This window comes from Salvelinus alpinus, chromosome 4 (assembly GCF_045679555.1).
Source record: "Salvelinus alpinus chromosome 4, SLU_Salpinus.1, whole genome shotgun sequence".
Classification (NCBI taxonomy): domain Eukaryota; kingdom Metazoa; phylum Chordata; class Actinopteri; order Salmoniformes; family Salmonidae; genus Salvelinus; species Salvelinus alpinus.
The window spans coordinates 2,057,212-2,083,865 of NC_092089.1; the positions used below are offsets into that span (position 1 = coordinate 2,057,212).

The 26,654-nt window shown below is 46.2% G+C and overlaps 1 protein-coding gene across 2 annotated transcripts; it reads right to left on the minus strand.

The window, feature by feature from the left end:
- Window positions 1–211: 211 nt before the first annotated feature.
- On the minus strand, window positions 212–25,764 carry LOC139572714 (band 4.1-like protein 4B). Of its 2 annotated transcripts, none has more exons than XM_071395424.1 (23): window positions 25,413–25,764; window positions 23,265–23,369; window positions 21,146–21,188; window positions 20,615–20,693; window positions 20,260–20,304; window positions 18,294–18,346; window positions 18,080–18,200; window positions 17,331–17,418; window positions 17,147–17,235; window positions 16,977–17,046; window positions 16,571–16,740; window positions 15,627–15,739; window positions 15,424–15,454; window positions 13,626–13,659; window positions 13,376–13,470; window positions 11,467–11,621; window positions 10,472–10,587; window positions 10,277–10,387; window positions 8,204–8,256; window positions 7,966–8,124; window positions 7,647–7,782; window positions 7,379–7,506; window positions 212–7,211 (listed from the first exon to the last, which is right to left on the minus strand). In XM_071395424.1, the coding sequence occupies exons 1-23, from the start codon at window positions 25,665–25,667 to the stop codon at window positions 7,148–7,150; spliced, it is 2,313 nt and encodes a 770-aa protein (XP_071251525.1). In that variant the 5' UTR covers window positions 25,668–25,764; the 3' UTR covers window positions 212–7,147. The 2 variants fall into 2 exon arrangements, with proteins under 2 accessions (XP_071251525.1, XP_071251524.1); XM_071395423.1 differs by having other exon boundaries at window positions 15,373–15,454.
- Window positions 25,765–26,654: the final 890 nt, after the last annotated feature.

Consider the following 26,654-nt stretch of genomic DNA (forward strand, 5'->3'; position numbering starts at 1 on the left):
GGGAGAGAGGGAGATGAGGGTAGAGGAAGAGAGAAAACAAGAAGCACTAGGACCCCGAGGGCAGAACTAGCATTGTATAACACTACGACCCCACCCACATTCTCGCTCACTCCACAACACTACCTGATCCTGTTTATGCACCGGTTTCTCTTGATTCACCTGACACACACACCAACGCACTTCCCAAGCAGAGACCAGACAGAGAGCAGAATGTTTGTTAAAGTTAACACGTTGTCTTTATTAAGGTTAAACACAGGGGTATAGAACATAGACAAGAACAGCAAAAGGAACTGCACAGAAACATGGCAGAGCTGTAACCTGAGCTCTGACTCAAACTCTCCAGTTAGTTCCATGTAACCACAGGCCTAGGATCAGATTAATTCTAAGATTAACCATAGGGAGGATGTAAAAAGGCCTGATCCGGGTAGTGGTTATGGGCAACTACAACTGATTCAAGCTGCAGTCTGTTTGGGTGTGTCTCCATCTACAGGACAAGACCGGGACAGCAGCTCTGCAGATTTTCACCTGGGAACAGTTACCAGCATGTAGCAGTTTCATTAGAGCAGATCAACATGACAATACAATAAGTCATGACAAATTATTTGTGTCATCATTTAAACAGTTAGGGATTCCCAGCAGTAACCTTACTACTTTAGCATTCATCTTTCATCGTCACCCGTCCCTCTGTCTGCCTGCCTGTCTGTCTGCAGGGATATGTGATTCTCTCGGAGCATGTTATTACAGGGTGTGTAGTGTGGGAGCATGTTATTACAGGGTGTGTAGTGTGGGAGCATGTTATTACAGGGTGTGTAGTGTGGGAGCATGTTGTTACAGGGTGTGTAGTGTGGGAGCATGTTATTACAGGGTGTGTAGTGTGGGTAGACATAAAACATGTTATTACAGGGTGTGTAGTGTGGGAGCATGTTATTACAGGGTGTGTAGTGTGGGAGAATGTTGTTACAGGGTGTGGTGTGGGAGCATGTTGTTACTGGGTGTGCAGTGTGGGAGCATGTTGTTACAGGGTGTGCAGTGGGAGCATGTTGTTACTGGGTGTGCAGTGTGGGAGTATGTTGTTACTGGGTGTGCAGTGTGGGAGCATGGTGTTACTGGGTGTGCAGTGTGGGAGCATGTTGTTACTGGGTGTGCAGTGTGGGAGCATATTGTTACAGGGTGTGCAGTGTGGGAGCATGTTGTTACTGGGTGTACAGTGTGGGAGCATGTTGTTACAGGGTGTGTAGTGTGGGAGCATGTTGTTACAGGGTGTGTAGTGTGGGAGCATGTTGTTACTGGGTGTGTAGTGTGGGTAGACATAAAACATGTTGTTACAGGGTGTGTAGTGTGGGTAGACATAAAACATGTTATTACAGGGTGTGTAGTGTGGGAGCATGTTGTTACAGGGTGTGCAGTGTGGGAGCATGTTATTACAGGGTGTGCAGTGGGAGCATGTTGTTACTGGGTGTGCAGTGTGGGAGCATGTTGTTACTGGGTGTGCAGTGTGGGAGCATGTTATTACAGGGTGTGCAGTGGGAGCATGTTGTTACTGGGTGTGCAGTGTGGGAGTATGTTGTTACTGGGTGTGCAGTGTGGGAGCATATTGTTACATGGTGTGCAGTGTGGGAGCATATTGTTACATGGTGTGCAGTGTGGGAGCATGTTGTTACTGGGTGTGCAGTGTGGGAGCATGTTGTTACAGGGTGTGTAGTGTGGGAGCATGTTATTACAGGGTGTGTAGTGTGGGAGCATGTTATTACAGGGTGTGTAGTGTGGGAGCATGTTGTTACTGGGTGTGTAGTGTGGGAGCATGTTGTTACAGGGTGTGTAGTGTGGGAGCATGTTATTACAGGGCGTGTAGTGTGGGAGCATGTAATTACAGGGTGTGTAGTGTGAGAACATGTTATTACAGGGTGTGTAGTGTGGGAACATGTTATTACAGGGTGTGTAGTGTGAGAACATGTTATTACAGGGTGTGTAGTGTGGGAGCATGTTATTACAGGGTGTGTAGTGTGGGAGCATGTTGTTACTGGGTGTGTAGTGTGGGAGCATGTTGTTACAGGGTGTGTAGTGTGGGAGCATGTTATTACAGGGCGTGTAGTGTGGGAGCATGTAATTACAGGGTGTGTAGTGTGAGAACATGTTATTACAGGGTGTGTAGTGTGGGAACATATTATTACAGGGTGTGTAGTGTGAGAACATGTTATTACAGGGTGTGTAGTGTGGGAACATGTTATTACAGGGTGTGTAGTGTGAGAACATGTTATTACAGGGTGTGTAGTGTGAGAACATGTTATTACAGGGTGTGTAGTGTGGGAGCATGTTGTTACAGGGTGTGTAGTGTGGGAACATGTTATTACAGGGCGTGTAGTGTGGGAACATGTTATTACAGGGTGTGTAGTGTGGGAGCATGTTATTACAGGGTGTGTAGTGTGGGAACATGTTATTACAGGGTGTGTAGTGTGGGAACATGTTGTTACAGGGTGTGTAGTGTGGGAACATGTTATTGCAGGGTGTGTAGTGTGGGAACATGTTATTGCAGGGTGTGTAGTGTGGGTAGACATAAAACATGTTATTACAGGGTGTGTAGTGTGGGAGAATGTTGTTACAGGGTGTGCAGTGTGGGAGCATGTTATTACAGGGTGTGTAGTGTGGGAGAATGTTGTTACAGGGTGTGGTGTGGGAGCATGTTGTTACTGGGTGTGCAGTGTGGGAGCATGTTGTTACTGGGTGTGCAGTGGGAGCATGTTGTTACTGGGTGTGCAGTGTGGGAGTATGTTGTTACTGGGTGTGCAGTGTGGGAGCATGTTGTTACTGGGTGTGCAGTGTGGGAGCATGTTGTTACTGGGTGTGCAGTGTGGGAGCATATTGTTACAGGGTGTGCAGTGTGGGAGCATGTTGTTACTGGGTGTACAGTGTGGGAGCATGTTGTTACAGGGTGTGTAGTGTGGGAGCATGTTGTTACAGGGTGTGTAGTGTGGGAGCATGTTGTTACTGGGTGTGTAGTGTGGGTAGACATAAAACATGTTGTTACAGGGTGTGTAGTGTGGGTAGACATAAAACATGTTATTACAGGGTGTGTAGTGTGGGAGCATGTTGTTACAGGGTGTGCAGTGTGGGAACATGTTATTACAGGGTGTGCAGTGGGAGCATGTTGTTACTGGGTGTGCAGTGTGGGAGCATGTTGTTACTGGGTGTGCAGTGTGGGAGCATGTTATTACAGGGTGTGCAGTGGGAGCATGTTGTTACTGGGTGTGCAGTGGGAGCATGTTACTGGGTGTGCAGTGTGGGAGCATGTTGTTACTGGGTGTGCAGTGTGGGAGCATGTTATTACAGGGTGTGCAGTGGGAGCATGTTGTTACTGGGTGTGCAGTGTGGGAGCATGTTGTTACTGGGTGTGCAGTGTGGGAGCATGTTGTTACTGGGTGTGCAGTGTGGGAGCATGTTGTTACTGGGTGTGCAGTGTGGGAGCATATTGTTACAGGGTGTGCAGTGTGGGAGCATGTTGTTACTGGGTGTGCAGTGTGGGAGCATGTTGTTACAGGGTGTGTAGTGTGGGAGCATGTTATTACAGGGTGTGTAGTGTGGGAGCATGTTATTACAGGGTGTGTAGTGTGGGAGCATGTTGTTACTGGGTGTGTAGTGTGGGAGCATGTTGTTACAGGGCGTGTAGTGTGGGAGCATGTAATTACAGGGTGTGTAGTGTGGGAGCATGTTGTTACTGGGTGTGCAGTGTGGGAGCATGTTGTTACAGGGTGTGTAGTGTGGGAGCATGTTATTACAGGGTGTGTAGTGTGGGAGCATGTTATTACAGGGTGTGTAGTGTGGGAGCATGTTGTTACTGGGTGTGTAGTGTGGGAGCATGTTATTACAGGGCGTGTAGTGTGGGAGCATGTAATTACAGGGTGTGTAGTGTGAGAACATGTTATTACAGGGTGTGTAGTGTGGGAACATGTTATTACAGGGTGTGTAGTGTGAGAACATGTTATTACAGGGTGTGTAGTGTGGGAACATGTTATTACAGGGTGTGTAGTGTGAGAACATGTTATTACAGGGTGTGTAGTGTGAGAACATGTTATTACAGGGTGTGTAGTGTGGGAGCATGTTGTTACAGGGTGTGTAGTGTGGGAGCATGTTGTTACAGGGTGTGTAGTGTGGGTAGACATAAAACATGTTATTACAGGGTGTGTAGTGTGAGAACATGTTATTACAGGGTGTGTAGTGTGGGAGCATGTTGTTACAGGGTGTGTAGTGTGGGTAGACATAAAACATGTTATTACAGGGTGTGTAGTGTGGGAGCATGTTATTACAGGGTGTGTAGTGTGGGAACATGTTATTACAGGGTGTGCAGTGGGAGCATGTTGTTACTGGGTGTGCAGTGTGGGAGTATGTTGTTACTGGGTGTGCAGTGTGGGAGCATGTTGTTACTGGGTGTGCAGTGTGGGAGCATGTTGTTACTGGGTGTGCAGTGTGGGAGCATATTGTTACAGGGTGTGCAGTGTGGGAGCATGTTGTTACTGGGTGTACAGTGTGGGAGCATGTTGTTACAGGGTGTGTAGTGTGGGAGCATGTTGTTACAGGGTGTGTAGTGTGGGAGCATGTTGTTACTGGGTGTGTAGTGTGGGTAGACATAAAACATGTTGTTACAGGGTGTGTAGTGTGGGTAGACATAAAACATGTTATTACAGGGTGTGTAGTGTGGGAGCATGTTGTTACTGGGTGTGCAGTGTGGGAGCATGTTATTACAGGGTGTGCAGTGGGAGCATGTTGTTACTGGGTGTGCAGTGTGGGAGCATGTTGTTACTGGGTGTGCAGTGTGGGAGCATGTTATTACAGGGTGTGCAGTGGGAGCATGTTGTTACTGGGTGTGCAGTGGGAGCATGTTACTGGGTGTGCAGTGTGGGAGCATGTTGTTACTGGGTGTGCAGTGTGGGAGCATGTTATTACAGGGTGTGCAGTGGGAGCATGTTGTTACTGGGTGTGCAGTGTGGGAGCATGTTGTTACTGGGTGTGCAGTGTGGGAGCATGTTGTTACTGGGTGTGCAGTGTGGGAGCATGTTGTTACTGGGTGTGCAGTGTGGGAGCATATTGTTACAGGGTGTGCAGTGTGGGAGCATGTTGTTACTGGGTGTGCAGTGTGGGAGCATGTTGTTACAGGGTGTGTAGTGTGGGAGCATGTTATTACAGGGTGTGTAGTGTGGGAGCATGTTATTACAGGGTGTGTAGTGTGGGAGCATGTTGTTACTGGGTGTGTAGTGTGGGAGCATGTTGTTACAGGGCGTGTAGTGTGGGAGCATGTAATTACAGGGTGTGTAGTGTGGGAGCATGTTGTTACTGGGTGTGCAGTGTGGGAGCATGTTGTTACAGGGTGTGTAGTGTGGGAGCATGTTATTACAGGGTGTGTAGTGTGGGAGCATGTTATTACAGGGTGTGTAGTGTGGGAGCATGTTGTTACTGGGTGTGTAGTGTGGGAGCATGTTATTACAGGGCGTGTAGTGTGGGAGCATGTAATTACAGGGTGTGTAGTGTGAGAACATGTTATTACAGGGTGTGTAGTGTGGGAACATGTTATTACAGGGTGTGTAGTGTGAGAACATGTTATTACAGGGTGTGTAGTGTGGGAACATGTTATTACAGGGTGTGTAGTGTGAGAACATGTTATTACAGGGTGTGTAGTGTGAGAACATGTTATTACAGGGTGTGTAGTGTGGGAGCATGTTGTTACAGGGTGTGTAGTGTGGGAGCATGTTGTTACAGGGTGTGTAGTGTGGGTAGACATAAAACATGTTATTACAGGGTGTGTAGTGTGAGAACATGTTATTACAGGGTGTGTAGTGTGGGAGCATGTTGTTACAGGGTGTGTAGTGTGGGTAGACATAAAACATGTTATTACAGGGTGTGTAGTGTGGGAGCATGTTATTACAGGGTGTGTAGTGTGGGAACATGTTATTACAGGGTGTGTAGTGTGGGAACATGTTATTACAGGGTGTGTAGTGTGGGAACATGTTATTACAGGGTGTGTAGTGTGGGAGCATGTTATTACAGGGTGTGTAGTGTGAGAACATGTTATTACAGGGTGTGTAGTGTGGGAGCATGTTATTACAGAGTGTGTAGTGTGGGAGCATGTTATTACAGGGTGTGTAGTGTGGGAGCATGTTGTTACAGGGTGTGTAGTGTGGGAACATGTTATTACAGGGTGTGTAGTGTGGGAACATGTTGTTACAGGGTGTGTAGTGTGGGAACATGTTATTGCAGGGTGTCTAGTGTGGGAACATGTTATTACAGGGTGTGTAGTGTGAGAACATGTTATTACAGGGTGTGTAGTGTGGGAGCATGTTATTACAGGGTGTGTAGTGTGGGAACATGTTATTACAGGGTGTGTAGTGTGAGAACATGTTATTACAGGGTGTGTAGTGTGGGAGCATGTTATTACAGGGTGTGTAGTGTGGGAACATGTTATTACAGGGTGTGCAGTGTGGGAGCATGTTGTTACAGGGTGTGTAGTGTGGGTAGACATAAAACATGTTATTACAGGGTGTGTAGTGTGGGAGCATGTTATTACAGGGTGTGTAGTGTGGGAGCATGTTGTTACAGGGTGTGTAGTGTGAGAACATGTTATTACAGGGTGTGTAGTGTGGGAACATGTTATTACAGGGTGTGTCGTGTGGGAACATGTTATTACAGGGTGTGTAGTGTGGGAACATGTTATTACAGGGTGTGTAGTGTGGGAGCATGTTATTACAGGGTGTGTAGTGTGGTAACATGTTATTACAGGGTGTGTAGTGTGGGAACATGTTATTACAGGGTGTGTAGTGTGGGAACATGTTGTTACAGGGTGTGTAGTGTGGGAACATGTTATTACAGGGTGTGTAGTGTGGGAGCATGTTATTACAGGGTGTGTAGTGTGGGAACATGTTATTACAGGGTGTGTAGTGTGGGAGCATGTTATTACAGGGTGTGTAGTGTGGGTAGACATAAAACATGTTCCTTTTAAAATAACACTTCAGCAAAGTCTTTTGTATGCAAATCTAGAAAGGTTGACTGCATTATGTACAGTAAATGCAGACTGCTGAGTGCAGCCAGTGGACGTGGGACTCCTGAAGGTCGTCTCGCACCAGGTCCATGAGGCATCCATGATGTCACAAGGGTCACGGACTCAGAGCTCCGTCATCAGGAGAGCCCTGAGAATCTTCTCTCTGCCCAACCTCATCTCTTCCCCGCTAAACACAGACACACACACAGACAGACACACACACACACACACAGATCATCAAGAGGAATGTTACATGACTGAGATTTGTGTGTTAAGTGTGTCTGTAACCTGAGTGTGTCTGTAACCTGAGTGTGTGTGTAACCTGAGTGTGTGTGTAACCTGAGTGTGTGTTACCTGTTGGTGTGAGAGGCGAGGCAGGGTACCAGGGGAGGGATGGAGGTGTGGTAGTAGGAAGGGGAGAGGTGGGGAGAGGCAGAACGCTCACAGCATGGACTCCTCAGCTCCAGTATCGGCATGTCCATCTGCAACACACACAAAACAGTTTAGTTCACAATCCACTATTATCCTGGTATTTGCTTAGAAATGACAAGGCTCTGATCCAAATGGGCAAATGCTCTGCTATGAAAAGTGTGTGTTGCTGAGTGCTCTGGGGTATGATAACCTGTGTGTTTGTTTCCTGAGGGTATATGGAGGGTTGTGTCTGGTTGTCCAGTGAGTTGTTAGATCCACACTTCCCAGTGCTCCGGGAAGAGATCGCTGCAAGGGCCTCTGGGAGATTATCCTCGTCCTCATGGTTACTGAGGACCAATTACAGGACAGTGTTCAGCCACAGCATTCTAATGTATCACGAGTAGTGAATAACTAACATCATAGGTTTTTGTGTAGAGTGGCTAGGTTATGACAGTACTTTGAGTACAGGACACAGCTGTGAGCATCGTATGGAATCCCAGAGCAGGTTGTGAATACCCTGCCATACTTACAAGCTGAACTGCCTGACCAGTCTTTTCCTGCGGTTGGTGTTAGGGTTCGACTTGGCGGGTCTGTCTGTGGTTGAGTTGTGGTCAGGGCGGAGGGATGTTTTCTCTGTGGTCAGACTGGAAGTGGCAGAGTCTCTAGAGTCCTGACTGGAGCTCTGATACCTGAGACACACACATACCATTATCATCCACCATCAAACACACACACTGGGAGGAGTATTGTATCACTGCTACTACTGGCCTGTCATTGATCTCCTGACTACAGGTCTTCCCTCTGGGCGTCAGCGGAGCATCCTTCATCAAGAGAGGAAGAAGAGGAGAGGACAGGAGGATGACAGAGGAGAAGAGGATGACAGAGGAGAAGAGAAGGGGAGGATGGGAGAAGAGGAGAGGACGATGACATAGGAGAAGTGGAGGATGAGAGAGGAGAAGAGGAGAGGACAGGAGGATGACAGAGGAGGATGAGAGAGGACAGGAGGATGACAGAGGAGGATGAGAGAGGAGAAGAGGAGGATGAGAGAAGAGGAGAGGACAGGGGGATGACAGGAGAAGAGGAGAGGACAGGAGGATGACAGAGGAGGATGAGAGAGGAGAAGAGGAGGATGAGAGAAGAGGAGAGGACAGGGGGATGACAGGAGAAGAGGAGAGGACAGGAGGACGACAGAGGAGAAGAGGACAAGAGAATGAGAGAGGATGTAAGCTTTTACACGGCTACTGCAAACACACACTCAATAGGGTCAGAACTCACTCTATAGACAGCCTCCATCACTAGGTGTCAGTACTCACTCTATAGACAGCCTCCATCACTAGGTGTCAGTACTCACTCTATAGACAGCCTCCGTCACTAGGTGTCAGTACTCACTCTATAGACAGCCTCCATCACTAGGTGTCAGTACTCACTCTATGGACAGCCTCCGTCACTAGGTGTCAGTACTCACTCTATAGACAGCCTCCGTCACTAGGTGTCAGTACTCACTCTATAGACAGCCTCCATCACTAGGTGTCAGTACTCACTCTATAGACAGCCTCCATCACTAGGGGTCAGTCCTCACTCTATAGACAGCCTCCATCACTAGGGGTCAGTCCTCACTCTATAGACAGCCTCCATCACTAGGGGTCAGTACTCACTCTATGGACAGCCTCCGTCACTCACTAGGTGTCAGTACTCACTTTATAGACAGCCTCCATCACTAGGGGTTAGTACTCACTCTATAGACAGCCTCCGTCACTAGGTGTCAGTACTCACTCTATGGACAGCCTCCGTCACTAGGGGTCAGTCCTCACTCTATAGACAGCCTCCATCACTAGGGGTCAGTCCTCACTCTATAGACAGCCTCCGTCACTCACTAGGTGTCAGTACTCACTTTATAGACAGCCTCCATCACTAGGGGTTAGTACTCACTCTATAGACAGCCTCCATCACTAGGGGTTAGTACTCACTCTATAGACAGCCTCCATCACTAGGGGTTAGTACTCACTCTATAGACAGCCTCCATCACTAGGGGTTAGTACTCACTCTATAGACAGCCTCCATCACTAGGGGTCAGTACTCAGTCTATAGACAGCCTCCATCACTAGGTGTCAGTACTCAGTCTATAGACAGCCTCCATCACTAGGTGTCAGTACTCACTCTATAGACAGCCTCCATCACTAGGGGTTAGTACTCACTCTATAGACAGCCTCCATCACTAGGGGTCAGTACTCACTCTATAGACAGCCTCCATCACTAGGGGTCAGTACTCACTCTATAGACAGCCTCCATCACTAGGTGTCAGTACTCACTCTATAGACAGCCTCCATCACTAGGGGGCAGTACTCACTCTAAAGACAGCCTCCATCACTAGGTGTCAGTACTCACTCTATAGACAGCCTCCATCACTAGGTGTCAATACTCAGTCTATAGACAGCCTCCATCACTAGGGGTCAGAACTCACTCTATAGACAGCCTCCATCACTAGGTGTCAGTACTCACTCTATAGACAGCCTCCATCACTAGGGGTCAGTACTCAGTCTATAGACAGCCTCCATCACTAGGGGTCAGTACTCAGTCTATGGACAGCCTCCATCACTAGGGGTCAGTACTCACTCTATAGACAGCCTCCATCACTAGGTGTCAATACTCAGTCTATAGACAGCCTCCATCACTAGGTGTCAGTACTCACTCTATAGACAGCCTCCATCACTAGGTGTCAATACTCACTCTATAGACAGCCTCCATCACTAGGGGTCAGTACTCACTCTGAAGACAGCCTCCATCACTAGGTGTCAGTACTCACTCTATAGACAGCCTCCATCACTAGGGGTCAGTACTCACTCTAAAGACAGCCTCCATCTGAGCTTTGAAGATGTTACACTTGAGATGGTCTGGAGGGCTGCGGGGAGAGGAGGGCTGGAGAGACTTCTCAGACAACTGCTTCTCCTCTGCCTGAGAGATGAGAGATGAGAGATGGAGTCCAAATGTGTATTAAAATAACTGCTAAAATATGTCTGACCTGGTGTGTAACCGTACCTTGTTGTCCATGTTGACATGTAGTGAAGGCCAGGGAGAGGTGTTGCTGTCTGTCTCCAGGGGGTTGAGCAGACAGAGCTCCAACTCATCTACAGGACAGGGAGGGGCTCTGTGTTCTAAACACACACACAGTGTTAACATATAACCTGGCTGCCGTGGTGTCTGTAACCTGCCTGCCGTGGTGTCTGTAACCTGGCTGCCGTGGTGTGTATAACCTGGCTGCCGTGGTGTCTGTAACCTGCCTGCCGTGGTGTCTGTAACCTGGCTGCCGTGGTGTGTATAACCTGGCTGCCGTGGTGTGTATAACCTGGCTGCCGTGGTGTCAGTAACCTGGCTGCCGTGGTGTGTATAACCTGGCTGCCGTGGTGTGTGTAACCTGGCTGCCGTGGTGTCTGTAACCTGGCTGCCGTGGTGTGTATAACCTGGCTGCCGTGGTGTCTGTAACCTGGCTGCCGTGGTGTCTGTAACCTGGCTGCCGTGGTGTGTATAACCTGGCTGCCGTGGTGTGTATAACCTGGCTGCCGTGGTGTGTATAACCTGCCTGCCGTGGTGTCTGTAACCTGGCTGCCGTGGTGTGTATAACCTGGCTGCCGTGGTGTCTGTAACCTGGCTGCCGTGGTGTGTATAACCTGGCTGCCGTGGTGTGTATAACCTGGCTGCCGTGGTGTGTATAACCTGCCTGCCGTGGTGTCTGTAACCTGGCTGCCGTGGTGTGTATAACCTGGCTGCCGTGGTGTGTGTAACCTGGCTGCCGTGGTGTCTGTAACCTGGCTGCCGTGGTGTGTATAACCTGGCTGCCGTGGTGTCTGTAACCTGCCTGCCGTGGTGTCTGTAACCTGGCTGCCGTGGTGTGTATAACCTGGCTGCCGTGGTGTGTATAACCTGGCTGCCGTGGTGTGTATAACCTGGCTGCCGTGGTGTCTGTAACCTGCCTGCCGTGGTGTCTGTAACCTGGCTGCCGTGGTGTGTATACCCGTGTGTGTGTGTATACTCACTGTTCTTGCTGTGTGTGTGACAGTAAGTCTCCTGGCTGTTGTCGTAGTGTGTGTGTCTGCGGTGGCGATGGTGTATGTTTCCAGAGTACGGCGTCTCGTTCTCCTCAACACTGAACTGCTGCTCCCCTCCCAGGACAGGACCACTCAGAGGGAAACTGGGGACAGCACATCACACTCACTCAAACCCAGTCCAGAAACCCAGAACCAGACCAGCACCCTGTTCCACCTTCATTACCACAGTAACACCAGTTTTTAAAACCTCTTTGGTACACAGGCTGCTGAGGGGAGAGCAGCTCATGGAAACCACGTTTGATAACATTCTATGAGCCCATCTTCCCCAATTAAGGTACAATCAGCCACCTGTGCTTTGGTAGTCGGTGTGTGGTCTTGTGTGTGTGTGTGTGTGTATGGCACACCATTTTAACAATCAATCAGTGTGTGTGTGTGTGTACACGTGTACATTATTCAACTTCAGTGAAGGAGTTTAAGCAGTGTGTTTATTCAACAAGGCTGTAGCAACCAATCTAAGGCTGGTTGTGATAAGAGTAACAATTTTAAGGCAACAGGAAGGAATGTTGAGCATGAAGAGGATGTAAACACAATCAGCATTAACACAGGTAAACAAGGCTATTGATCTATGGGGGTTGATTAAGCTGAGTCAGAACCCCTCACACACAACATTCATGTCTCTGAAGAACAAAGGCAGATATGGAAGTCTTGAGTCTATCGCTGCATAACATGACACCCTATTGTACTGTATATATTGCTGATAAGGATTTAACAAGAACATTTTCCTTCATCGTTTAGCTGAGATTTCCAAAGTAGCTATATTCCCCTACAGATGTAATGTAGAACCATGTGACCCCTAGTTACAGCAGTTTATGATGACACAGACTACTTCACACACTCAAATGATTGGCATCTTACATTCAAACAATGAATCCTGATCTAGGATAACTTTTAAAACATGAAATTATTTGGCTTGCTCTAAAAGGATTTGGCTAAAAGCAAATCTACCCGCTAATAATTTTGTAAAGCATAAACGGAATTTCAATCTCACCCAGTTACATTTGAGGACTTTGTAGCATTCAGCCACTAAAGTATCAACAACAATTACATGAACTAACAAGGCACTGAACATCAAACATCATGGTCCAATCCACTAGGACAGAGATCTCTCTATGGTCTCTCTGTGTTTAACGTCTCTCTCTTTCTGTTAGGAGTCTCTGTCTCCACAGCATGGTGGTGGTGATCTGATGGAGAAGACACATGGTAGACAAGGCTGGTGTGTAATGATGGTGATGATGAGGAGGGTGATGAGGAGGAGGATGGCGAGGTATTTTGGTCCATGAGTCCACAACCAGAGTGTTTCTCTGTCCCCCAGTCTCTCTCTGTCTTCTGTATTCCAATTGTCTCCTATGCATGTGTGTATGCGTTAGAGTTTAGATTTAGAGGTGGGTTTGGGACAGGGTCCTGGGTCAGAGCTATAGAGGTTAGGGTGGAGGGGTCAGAGTGCAGTCATGACCTTGTCTCTGTACACAACACTGATGGATCCTGGGAAAGACCCGCTGGTCCTCTCTGGTACTGACCGATGACTGGGCTCTTGACTCACTGCTACTGCGGCAGGCGCTCTGGACATGGGAAATTACACACATGGTACGCATACAGACACGGTAAGCATACACACACACAGCCTGTCTAAATGATGCAACACATGAATGATGTAACAGTGATATGAAGTGAAAGAGACATTCAAAAATAAAAAGATAGTGGAGATACCTGGCAGAGAGAAAGAGAGCACCTCTGAAATGAGAGAGAACTCTGGGGGCTAGGGGGACTCACTATACACCATTAAGAAGACAACTGCCTTACCTATGTGTGCGTCTGTCTGTCTGTCTGTCTGTCTCACCTGTGCGGGGATGTGTGTCCTGAGTGTTGTAGGTAGATGGGGGGTGTGAGGGCTGGGTGCCAAGGCTCCTGGGCTATAGGGATGTTACGCTGGTACTGAACAGAGATAGATGGAGAAAAAGACTGAGAAAATTATATTCAGTTGAATATTGCAGATGCATTGCCATGGTAATCAGTCACAAAGGTATCCACTGACGTTTTCCTTTTTAACCTTCATATCCATGAGGAACCATTGTGTGTGTGTGTCTTACCGGGTGTAGACTAGGTTCGGGGCTGGTGTGGGCGCTGAAACAGAACAATATAACTGCTCAATAAGATTACATTTACATACAGATCATTAACCGAAACATATCTTCAATTTACTTACATTGTTATAAAATGTACATCTAGCTCATTACCATACTGCTCTGTAACATGAATAGAGGCGTAACATACAACTCCTTCAGAAAGGACTCACACCCCTGGACTTTCTCCACTTTGTTGTGTTACAGCCTGAATTAGAAAATGGATTAAATATACATTTGTTTTGCTCACCGGCCTACATAAAACACCTCATAATGTCCAAGTGGAATTATGTTTTCAGAAATGTTTACAAATTAATTACAAATCAAAAGCTGAAATGTCTTGAGTCAAGAATTATTCAACCCCTTAGTTTTGGCAAGCCTAAATAAATTCAGAAGTAAAAATGTGCTTAACATTTAAAATAAGTTGCATGGACTCACTGTGTGTGAAATAATAATATATTTTTTAAGACTACCTCATCTCTGTACCCCACACATACAGATAATTGTAAGGTCCCTCAGTCGAGCAGTGAAATACAAACAGATTCACCCACAAAGACCATGGAGGTTTTACAATGCCTCGTAAAGAAGGGCAACTATTGGTATTTATTTTTATTTTTTATAAAGCAGACATGGAATATCCCTTTGAACATGATGAAGTTAATAATTACACTTTGGATGGTGTACCAATACACCCAGTCACTACAAAGATACAAGCGTCCTTCCTAACTCAGCTGCCAGAGAGGAAGAACACTGCTCAGGGATTTCACCATGAGGCCAATGGTGACTTTAAAACAGTTAAAGAGTTTAAGGGCTGTGATAGGGGAGAACTGAGGATGGAAAAACATTGTAGTTACTCCACAATACAAACCTAATTGACGGCGTGAAAAGAAGGATGCCTGTACAGAATACAAAATATTCCAAATATTCCTCCTGTTTGCAACACGGCACTAAATACTGCAATGTGGCAAAGCAATTCACTTTTTGTCCTGATTACAAAGTGGTATGTTTGGAGCAAATCAAATATGCAACACATCACCAAATACCCCTCTGTATTTTCAAGGATAGTGGTGGCTGCAGCATGTTATGGGTATGCTTGTAATTGTTAAGGACTGGGGAGTTTTTCAGGAAAAATAAGAAAATGTAATGGAGCTAAGCACAGGAAAAATCCTAAAGGAAAACCTGGTTCAGTCTGCTTTCCACCAAACACTGGGAGATTAATTCACCTTTCAGCAGGACAATGACCTAAAACACAAGGCCAAATTTATACTGGGGTTGCTTACCAAGACAGTGAATGTTCTGAGTTATAGTTTTTACTTAAATCTACTTGAAAATCTATGGCAAGACCTGAAAGTGAAAATGGTTGTCTAGCACTGATCAACAACCAATTTGACAGAGCTTGAAGTATTTAGAAAAAAATTAATAGGCAAATGTTGCACAATCCAGGTGTGGAAAGCTCATAGAGACTTACCCAGAAAGACTCTGGCAAAGGTGATTCTAACGCTGCCAAAGGTGATTCTAACATGTATTGACTCAGGTGGTTGAATACTTATCTAATCAAGATACATTAGTGTTACATTTTTACAAATGTTAGAATTTTTCTACCACTTTGACATTAGTATATTTTGTGTAGATTGTTGACAGAAAGTTACAATTAAATCCATTTAAACCCACTTTGTAACAACAACATGTGGAAAAAGGTCAAGGGTGTGCATACTTTCTAAGGGCTCTGTACATGCTTGGTTGTCCTGTGCTCTCAGGGACCCACCTGATATGTGGTGGTTTGGCTGGAGAGAGGGCTGTAGAGAGAGAGAGAAAGCCAGGTTAAATCAGGTCAGTGAATCAAGCACAGGAGAATTGACATGGGAAACTGCCTGTAAGGGTGTTTTACTGTATGGGGGAACTGGGAGCTATAGGGATGTAGAGCTGTAGGGTATAGGATATAGTGTGTACTGGGGAGAATATACCAACCCTTGCCCCCCAGTGAGTGAGTGCGGGAGGGGTATCTCTTGCTGGGTCGCCTCTCAAACGTACTGGCCCTCCTCAGCCTCCCTCCGTGGGTCGCCTGGTACTCAGTCTTTCCACTGAGAAGGAGAGAGCAAACACTTTAAAGGGATACTTCAGGATTTTGGCAGTGAGTCAGATTAACTCGTTGATACCATTTTTATGTCCCTGCTGGGAGCTGTAGGGTATAGGCTATAGTGTGTACTGGGGAGAATATACCAACCCAGTTTAAAGGAATTTGCTAACTAGCTTTAGCGTAATTGCTAACTAGCATTAGCACAATGATTTGAAGTCTATGGTAACTGCTAGCATGCTAGTAGATCTCATAGACCTCCAATCATGTGCTAATGCCAGTTAGCATTGGCTCGTAAAACTGCTGATAACTTCCTTAATACTGGATGCAGATACATAAAAATGGTATCGTTGAGTCAATCTGACTCTGGGGAAGTAGATAAAGGGCTTCATTGCCAAAACCCCCAAGTTTCCCTTTACCGACGATGAACAGTAGCTGGCATCTCTGTATTTGGCATGTCAGGATGTACAGAACATTTACATGACTCAACATACTGTGTCCCTGTATGTTGGTGATAGATGCATGGAAGAGTGTGTATATCTGAAGAGGTCATTTCAGTTTGACATGTAAACAAACGGCATTTCCCTGTAACCATAGCTTCCATCATGTAACCATAGAGACAGAACTTGCATCTCGGATGGCGCACTAGTCCTCAGTTAGTGCACTACTTTTGACCAGAACCCTACCTAGTCTCAGAGTGCATCCAACACGGCACTCTATTCACTATATAGTGCACCCTAGAACTCTGGTCAAAAGTGGTGCACTATATAGGGAATAGGGTGCCATTTTGGGCACAACCTCTGTTGTAGAGTTGAGTGTTGGTGCGAGCCCCACCCACCTGAACCTGAAGCGTGATCCAAGGCGTGTGAAGTCACTGCTGGAGGCCTTCCCAGCAGTGGGCTGGCGCAGCCGGAAGAAGGCGTGGCTCTCCACAGCACATTTCCACAAGTGTTTACACGTCTTCGAACTGTCCAATTGGAACACAAAGGTGTGCTCCTGCTCCCGCCCCTAAACACACAACAGCCAATCACAATCAAACACCACTCCGACAAAAGCAGTCCAAATATTTCAATGTCAATGAAATGGTCTTTGTTGTCAAGTCAAAAGGTGAAATAGGGGGCGATCACATACAAGTGTGTAGCCTGTAAATGTGTGGTGCTGTGAAATGGAAATGATTTTCTTTGCATATATGAGACACCCTCGGAGAGTGGGGTCATGGGCAGGGGTATTTGTGTATTGCTCACCTGATCATCGTCCTCCGTCACCACTAGGGTGAGTCGACTCTTTTTGAAATCCAGGCGGGTGATCTTGGGCCTGGAACACACACAGTTGACATTGCAGACTACGCAGCTGTTTTCAAGAATATATCATTGTGTGTTGGAGTGTTCATGTCAAAGTGTGTGTGTGTGTTTACCAGAAGAAGAGGCCTATCTTGGTGGAGCCCTCAAACACCAGGATGCCAGTGGGAGTGAGACCCAGAGCGTACTCCGCTCCGTCCCTTCCCTGAGGACGACACAGTCACACACGCTCAGCGCTACTCTACAACACAACTCTCTTCAAAAACATCAAACACTGACAACAGCAGCACACGCACCAACCTTGACAAAGTGCATGTCCACTCCGTACAGCTCCAGCCATTTACACTTGTTGAGGAAGTTTGTCTCTGCCTGGGATGGATCCTTACCCCTGGGGAAACACAACCACATGCTCAGTCTCTCTCTAACACACATACCCTGCACCCCGGGTGGAATGTCCTCCATACTTCTTGCAGTAATCCAGTTCAGATGTACACAACAGATTAGGGCCTAAGGGTTTATCTGGCCAATAGAGAGAGAGCGGAACTCAGTAGGGTTTCTCTTTGGTTTCTCGCTTCCACTGGTGTCATGTCAGCTCAGTGAGCCCCAGTGTATGTGTGTGTAATCTGTGTGTGTAATCTAATCTGAGATTGGAGCGATCATACACTAGCAGGGTTAAATACTGCCTGGATTCAATCAAGACGCTCCAGGGATTAATCCCTTGATCCGTCACACAGACAGAGGCAAACAGAGAGAGATAGAGGGAGAGGGAGAGAGAGATAGGGAGAGAGGGAGAGAGAGATAGAGAGGGAAATCTACATTGGTGTTTTCTAGTGCTGTATCAAACCTGAGTGATACACTCCTCTATCTGAGTTGATGTTAAAGAACCAGACATTGTTCATGTGGTTATCACCTGTCCTGTGTTCTTAACCAGACACACCTACAGTCTGTTCAGACAGACACCAGTGGAGATGTCCTGTGTTCTTATCCAGACACACCTAGTCTGTTCAGACAGACACCAGTGAGGATGGTTGGATGGCGTTTTAACTCACCTTAGGTCCACCCACTTGTTAAAGATGTCTGCCTCCATGGTCTCACTCTGTTTGGGTGTGAAGCGGAACTCTGACACCAGCTCAGGAGAATGCTCTAGAGGGTCACAGTCCCCCAGCTCACCTACACACACAAGCACGCACGCGTTATAGTCAGGTGTAAAAGAAACATGAATGCTGATTCCAGAGATACCGTAGTGTGTAAATCATCACCTACTCTGTAAGCAGTAGGCCCCCAGGTCTACTGAGACATCATATGGACACTTCAACCTGGAGGGAGAGAGGAAGGTTCCAGAACAGAGAGATCACACCAAATGCAGCGTTACTTCCAACACTGTGTGTAAGTATGTAGTGCATTCAGAAAGTATTCAGACCCCTTGACCTTTTCCACATTTTGCTACGCTACAGCCTCATTCTAAAATGGATAAAATAAAAATGTCCTCATCAATCCACACACAATACCCCATAATGAAATAACAAAAACAGATTTGAAATAGTATTAAAGTAGTATTTAAAAATAAAACTGAAATATTACATTTACATAAGTATTCACACCCTTTACTCAGTACTTTGTTGAAGCACCTTTGGCAGCGATTACAACCTCAAGTCTTCTTTGGTACGACGCTACAAGCATGGCACACCTGTATTTTGGGAGTTTCTCCCATTCTTCCCCGCAGATCCTCTCAAGCTCCGCCAGGTTGGATGGGGAGTGTCGCTGCACAGCTATTTTCAGGTCTCCAGAGATGTTCAATTGAGTTCATGTCCAGGCTCTGGCTGGGCCACTCAAGGACATTCAGAGACATGTCCCGAAGCCATTCCAGCATTGTCTTGGCTGTGTGCTTAGGGTCATTGTCCTGTTGGAAGGTGAACCTTCGCCCCAGTCTCAGGTCCTGAGCGCTCTGGAGCAGGTTTTCATCAAGGATCTCTGTACTTTGCTCCATTCATCATTCCCTCGATCCTGACTAGTCTCCCAGTCCCTGCCACTGAAAAACACCCCCACAGCATGATTCTGCCACCACCATGCTTCACTGTAGGGATGGTGCCAGGTTTCCTCCAGACGTGACGCTTGGCATTCAGGCCAAAGAGTTCAATCTTGGTTTCATCAGACCAGAGAATCTTGTTTCTCATGGTCTGAGAGTCCTTTAGGTGCCTTTTAGCAAACTCCAAGCAGGTGGTCATGTGCCTTTTACTGAGGAGTGGCTTCTGTCTGGCCCCTCTACCATAAAGAACTGATTGGTGGAGTGCTGCAGAGATGGTTGACCTTCTGGAAGGTTCACCCATCTCCACAGAGGAACTGGAGCTCAGTCAGAGTGACCATCAGGTTCTTGGTCACCTCCTTGACAAAGGCCCTTCTCCCCAGATTGCTCAGTTTGGCAGTGCGGCCATCTCTCTGAAAAGAGATGGTGGTTCTTGGTGGTCAAACTTACCCCATTTAAGAATGATTGAGGCCACTGTGTTCTTGGGGACCTTCAATGCTGCAGACATTTTTTGGTACCCTTCCCCAGATCTGTGTCTCGACACAAACCTGTCTGAGCTCTATGGACAATTCCTTCGACCTCATGGTTTGGTTTTTGCTCTGACATGCACTGTCAACTGTGGGACCTTATATAGACAGTTGTGTGCCTTTCCAAATAATGCCCAATTAATTGAATTTACCACAGGATGATCAATGGAAACAGAATGCACCGGAGCTCAATTTCAAGGTCTCATAGCAAAGGGTCTGAATACTTACGTAAATAAGGCATTTCTGTTTTTTTTATACATTTGCAAACATTTCTAAAAACCTGTTTTTGCTTTGTCATTAAGAGGAATTTTGTGTAGATTGATGAGGGGGAAAATAATGTAATTCATTTTAGAATAAGGCTGTAACGTAACAAAATGTGGAAAAATGGAAGGGGCCTCGATACTTTCCGAATGCACTGTGTGTGTGTGTGTGTGTATATATATATATATATATATATATATATATATATATATATATATATATATATATATATATATGTGTGTTGGGGAGGAGAGGTCCTTTTCTTTAAATGATCAGCCCTCTGATGTTCTGATCCTGTACTTTATTATAGAGCTACACACAGGAGATGTGACCCAGATGGAGAGAGAATGAGAGACAGAGAGAGTGAGAGAGAGGTTTAGTGTGTGTGTGTGTGTTGGGGGTGTTAGGAGCTGCTTACTTGCCGGACAGAATGTCTTGTCGAAGCTGCAGCACAAACAGGTACCTGGAACACAGACAAAAGGAGTGAGAATAAAACCACTGATGTAGAATCAATCTTTCTCCCTTTCACACTGACTGACTGGCACACTGTCTTTCTCCCTCTGAAGAGGTCAGTCATTTTGCCTTAATTAGTCTCTTCCCCACTGGACCAAAGTAATTAGCTACACTGCACCCTTACACCTCTACACTACACCGAGGAGGGGGTGAGATTGTGTGAATGAGACCGTATGTATATGAGTGTGTGTGTATTCATGTGTGCAGAATGTGCGCGCGAGTGTGTGTGTGTGCGCACAGGCAGCCAGTGGTGGTGTTACCTGGTGAACTCCTCATGTAGGTTATTGGGCTCTGAGGAGTAGAACTTCACCCTGAAGAACAGTCTGTATGGAGGACCATCTGAAACAGAGAGACAGAGCCAGAGAGATTCAATTAGGGGGAAGAAGATAGTCAGGCCAATCTGTCATTCTACCACATATTGTATAAAAAAAAAAATATATATATATATTTTAACTTATTTTATATATAAATAAAAAAAATCCTGGGGACACCAGGCACTTAATTTAAAAATTGTCTGGAAACTTGGGTAAGAACCAGGCAGCCCTCTCTGTGAGAGGGGCGTTTCCTGACAAAGTAAACATTGGCGTCACCCTGCACCACTCACTAATCACCATGTCAACAGCTGGTAATGAACCACCTGCCTTCCCACACACAAACCCACTTTATACAGTGCACACATTGAGTACAGGACACTGCCAACAGTCTGGCAAAAGTAGCTGGGTTTCGCTTGTTATTAAGTATACACCACACACACACTAAGAATATTAGATAGTGGGAGTGAATGGATTCACCTCTGATCTGTTTCTTTATGGGCTTGGACACATCCAGCCAGTGCTGCAAGAGACACAAAGAAGTAGACAACAGAATGTTATACATATGAGGGGTTACAACCATCCCAGCTCTGCAGATTTTGCTGTGAAGAGACAGAATCATTAGAGCATTTGTTTTGGTACTGTCCATATGTAGCTTGTTTTTGGTCGCAGGTCCAGGAATGGCCCAAGAATTGCAACATTTACCTGCAGCTAACGCTTCAAATTGCACTGCTGGGTGATCTGAAAAGTCATAGTCAGTCAATCAATCATATAATCCTTTGTCAAACTTGTTTATCTTTAATTTACAATGTGTAGAAACTATGAGAATAGAAAGGTTCAGAACTTGTGAAACATCACAGTTAAAAAATAAATGACAAATAGAAATCAAAACAGGATTGTGTTCAGAGACAGATGGGAGGGGTTCAGAGAATGTATTTATTAACCCTTATTTTACCAGGTAAGTTGACTGAGAACACATTCTCATTAACAGCAAGGACCTGGGGAATAGTTACAGGGGAGAGGAGGGGGAATGAATGAGCCAATTGTAAGCTGGGGATGATTAGTTGGTCATGATGGTATGAGGGCCAGATTGGGAATTTATCCAGGACACCAGGGTTAATACTCCTACTCTTACAATAAGTGCCATGGGATCTTTAGTGACCACAGAGAGTCAGGACACTCGTTTAACGTCCCAGGACACCCTACACAGAGCAATGTCCCCAATCACTGCCCTGGGGCATTGGGATATATATATTTATTTTTAGACCAGAAGAAAGGGTGCCTCCTACTGGCCCTCCAACACCACTTCCAGCAGCATCTGGTCTCCCATCCAGGGACCAACCCTGCTTAGCTACAGAAGCAGGCCAGCAGTGGGATGCAGGGTGCTATGCTGCTGGCTAGATGGGAGGGGTTCAGAGATAGATGGGAGGGGTTCAGAGATAGATGGGAGGGGTTCAGAGATAGATGGGAGGGGTGAGTGGAGCTGAAGGCTGAGACTCATAACAAACAAAAGATTACTATTGTAAAAGACATTGTGTCTGTAATATGTATAAACTGGAAGTAGAAGCCTAAGTAGAAGCCTTCAGTCTCTTGGTCCCTGCATCAAAGCAGGGACCGAGAGACTGAAAAACAGCTTCTATCTCAAGGCAATCAGACTGTTAAACAGCCACCACTAACATTTAGTGTCCGCTGCCAACATACTGACTCAACTCCAGCCACTTTAATGATGGAAATTTATGTAAAAATGTATCACTAGCCACTTTAAACAATGCCACTTAATATAATGTTTACATACCCTACATTACTCATCTCATATGTATATGTATATACTGTACTCTATATCATCTACTGCATCTTGCCATCTTTATATAATACATGTATCAATGTATCACTAGCCATTTTAAACTATGCCACTTTATGTTTATATACCCTACATTACTCATCTCATATGTATATACTGTACTCTATACCATCTACTGCATCTTGCCTATGCCGTTCTGTACCATCACTCATTCATATATCTTTATGTACATATTCTTTATCCCTTTACACTTGTGTGTATAAGGTAGTAGTTGTGGAATTGTTAGGTTAGATTACTTGTTGGTTATTACTGGATGGTCGGAACTAGAAGCACAAGCATTTCGCTACACTCGCATTAACATCTGCTAACCATGTGTATGTGACAAATAACATTTGATTCGATTTGATTTGAAAAGTGTTGTTGTCCATTACTTTACTCCAATTAGGGGAGGGGTGGTAGAGGAAAATAATAAAGGAAAATATAAAAATGTATGGGGGATTGGAAATGATGCAGACAATTAGATTGATAGAACCCACAATCTATCTGCAATATTAAAGCTGATCTACCCCTAAAAATAAAAAGTAGAGAGAGAGACAGGCAGAGAGACAGCGACAGGCAGAGAGACAGCGACAGGCAGAGAGACAGAGAGAATATGACAGATAGCTGGAGCGTCAGATCAATCATTTTAACACCACACTGTGATTGATTTAACTAGTGTCATTACATCATAGGGAAGCCCCTCAGCAATGGCAGGTTGTGGTGTGTGTGTGTTCAGAGGCTTTGAGTATATCTACTCACTGAGACTTGTTCTGGGTCCATGAACTGCAGTCCAAAGTAGTCAGCCTCCACCAGGTCCAGATGATACCTGATCTGGTCAAACAGCTCCTGGCCCTTTGACCTTTTCTGTTAAACACACACATGTATTATAGTCACAATAGGGAGGCTGGAGAATAAACAGCCTAGACCTTGTGTGTGGATATGGAGCAGAATGACAGAGTGTGGGTGTGTGTCATTACTAGGGACTGCATCTGGGGCAGAATCAGAGGGAGAATACCTGAGGAAGAAGCCATAATTCAGGCCTTTGTCTTTGAAACACCCACAATCCATAGGGCTCTTGAGCTGAACACCCACCAAGATGCAATGCCCCAAACCACTAAAAAGCTGCACCCCTCAAAGTGTGTTTTTAAAAGAGAGAGGATAACCTTGTACTTTGTTTCCTGATAACAAGTATGAACCTGCCAACCTGTGTGTCACACACACACACACAAAAAAAAACTCTTGCCCTTCCTGTTCCTCTCCAGCTCCCGTCAAAGCACAGCACAACACACACACACACTTCCAAAACAGCCCCTACCCAAAGCACTATCCCTAGACAGACAGACATTCCCCCTAGATATTATCCCCAAAGCTCCTGTGTAGATCTGGATTAGACAGCAGGTGCAAGTAAAAATGGGACAAAGTCCATCAAGCCTATGTGAAGGCAGAAAAGGTGAAGTTAACACCATAGTGTTAGTACCCATCAACTCATATCTAGATGAGTGTTTAGGGGGTAGTGGCTAGCTGAAAGTGCCTAGGGGCATAGCACTGGGGTGTTAAGGGGTGTTGAGGGTGCTACAGCACCCCTTGATAAATCACAAGAAAAACATTTTAAATACATAATATTTTTGTTCACAAAAGTAGTGCCCTTGGCCTTTACTACTCCTGTATGAGCAGACCCCTGACAAATAAAAGTCAGCACCCCCACCCCTAAACATCTTCCCCTAGGGGGCAGGCCCTAGCAGGTCGATTTTGGATGAAGACAAGAGTTCAATTGAATTCATTTCAACTCAATACAGCTGTAGATGAATCCCTGAGGGAGGATTCAGCAGTCATGTTCAGGCTTGTTCCTGTTAGAGCTCTATATAGACTCTGGTTTCAATCAGCTGACGTCTGGTGGCCGTTAGCATGAGCTAGTTCTAATTAACAAGAGAAAACTAAGGAAATAGTCCTTACATACACACGCCTGTATTCTCTAAGGCAAAGTTATAGCCTACTGTTTGGAATAGATTTAATGTGATATTACTGAATGTACTGTTTAGTTCTGAAGAGAGGATGCTTTCCACACACTGCAATAAATTATCTCCGGAGTCAAACTTCATAAAGCATATTAACTACACCCAGGCTCCACGCACCTGCAGCGCACTAATTTAACTTCAACAACTTACATCCTCACACAGTGAATTGCTATCATGTTCTGATGTTTTGTCTATTTGCCAGAGAATTTCTTGCCTGATACAAATCAAACGTAACTACTCGCGTCTCTACAGTAACATTAGGTCATAGGTTCTCTATCCATGACCATTGATTCCCTCAGCAGTCTTCCTGTATGTATTCAAAAAGTGACGCATGAGACGGCTTCACTGACCATGATGACACGCGCACAAACTCGACCTTTATGATAAAACTCTCTCAAGACAACATGACGCACACATGCCTACGTCTCCCCTGGACACACACATTCTTTCTCGTCACAGCGCCACAAGATAAATCACATCACTCCCTCACAGAGAAGAGAGAGAGATAGAAAACTGAGGATGGCGGGAAGGTGGCAGAGAGGGGGAGGGAGATGGGCAGAGAGAGGGAGGGAGATGGGCAGAGAGAGAGAGGGAGGGAGATGGGCAGAGAGAGAGAGGGAGGGAGATGGGCAGAGAGGGAGGTGGAGGTTTCTCTGAGGTAGGCAGCTTCCTGCCAACAGTCAGAATGGGGAAGTAATGTGGTGTATTGGCTGATCACAACACCATCTGTAGCCCTACCCCTCACCGCACAGAACACACACAATGACAGGTGTTAAAACTCCATGGTGCTGAATGACCCAAGCCATACAACCATAGAAGAACAGTCACTTTATATTCTGCTGAGAGACAATTATATCTGAAAATAATATGGAGACACCACACACACACTCACTGGTATATCCACGTTAACGTCCGACCCATCCAGCAGCAGCACGCGGCAGGTGATTGCATCCTTGTCGGTCCCAGCCGCTGGGATGTGTACGGCCGCTCCCCCGGTCACCACGGCGGGCGCGTGGACGACCTGCTGCTGGTGCGCGAGGAGCGCGGGGTTCGCGGTTCCCCCTCTTCCTTTCCCGTCCCGTTCGTCCGCTGTCTGAAACCGTCTGCGCGAGCGGTGGCTGAACGTCCGGCGTAGGAAGCCCATCATCTTTCCAATTGTTAATTCTACCCACAGCGCGAGCACCGTGTTCGGTGTCCACGGGGAGGCTTACTACACGGAAACAATGTGTGTGGCGTTTGTCCCACTGCCACCACCCCGGGGCGAAGAGTCCCTCACCGCAGGCACGGAGACTTCAGGCTGCCGCTGAATCCTGAAACTCGGCAGCCGTGGGGATCACCAGCCGCATAATTGAGCAGGACCCGACAATTCGGCATTTAAAAAAAACAACCAGTTGAATTTCCCAATCATTTATTCCGTTTCAATAGTGAACTCACTCACGGAAACACACACCCCCCTCTTCGTCTCCTCTCACCGTTTGTCCCCGCTCGCGCACCTGCTGTTGCACAGATTCTGAAATCCTGGCGAAATCTCGAGCAGCTCCGCAGCGGGCGTCCCTATAGTCTCACATACCGAGGAATGAGGTTGTAGTCTCCCGGGACGCGCTTACCCAAACCCGTGGTCGGTATTATTTAATCCTCTCACGAAGAACCGAAACTGCTCCACCTCACAGGTAAGTCAACCAGAGAAACTGGACAAACAGCATGCTTTGCGCCTGCGTAAAAACAACGCAGAACAAACTTTTTTTTATTTATACTGGGGCCAGGCTGTGTCAGCGAAGCAGCGCTCCCTGCCGGCCAGAGGCGACACCACGGCCAGCGCGGTGAAGGACAAACAACAAGAGGGACAATGTAATGTTGAGGACAAGAAAAAAATAATGCAATTTCAGAACAAACCGGTAGGATTATGGTTTAGCCGAGGGATTCAGGCAGAAAGAAACACCCACACACCAGTGAAAGTGCAGAGAGTTCACCTCTCCTAAAACAAATATATTAATTTTACTCACTCCGGATATCTGCCTGCTATGGTTGTTTAGTAGTAATGGCTACTATGCCCCTCAAATCTTTCTATGATATCAGTAGACTGTACAACATGGTCTGGGACTTATGTTGGCACTGAACTGGAGCATGCAGACAT

What these genes read in the sequence shown, in the direction of transcription:
- LOC139572714 (XM_071395423.1), bottom strand. Translation starts at nt 25,667, where the DNA reads ATGATGGGCTTCCTACGCCGGACGTTCAGCCACCGCTCGCGCAGACGG. An exon ending in TGGACCCAGAACAAGTCTCA is followed by an intron (nt 21,189 to 23,264) that starts GTGAGTAGATAT and finishes TGTCTCTTGCAG; the next exon opens with CACTGGCTGGATGTGTCCAA. An exon ending in AAGATAGGCCTCTTCTTCTG is followed by an intron (nt 17,047 to 17,146) that starts GTAAACACACAC and finishes TGTGTGTTCCAG; the next exon opens with GCCCAAGATCACCCGCCTGG.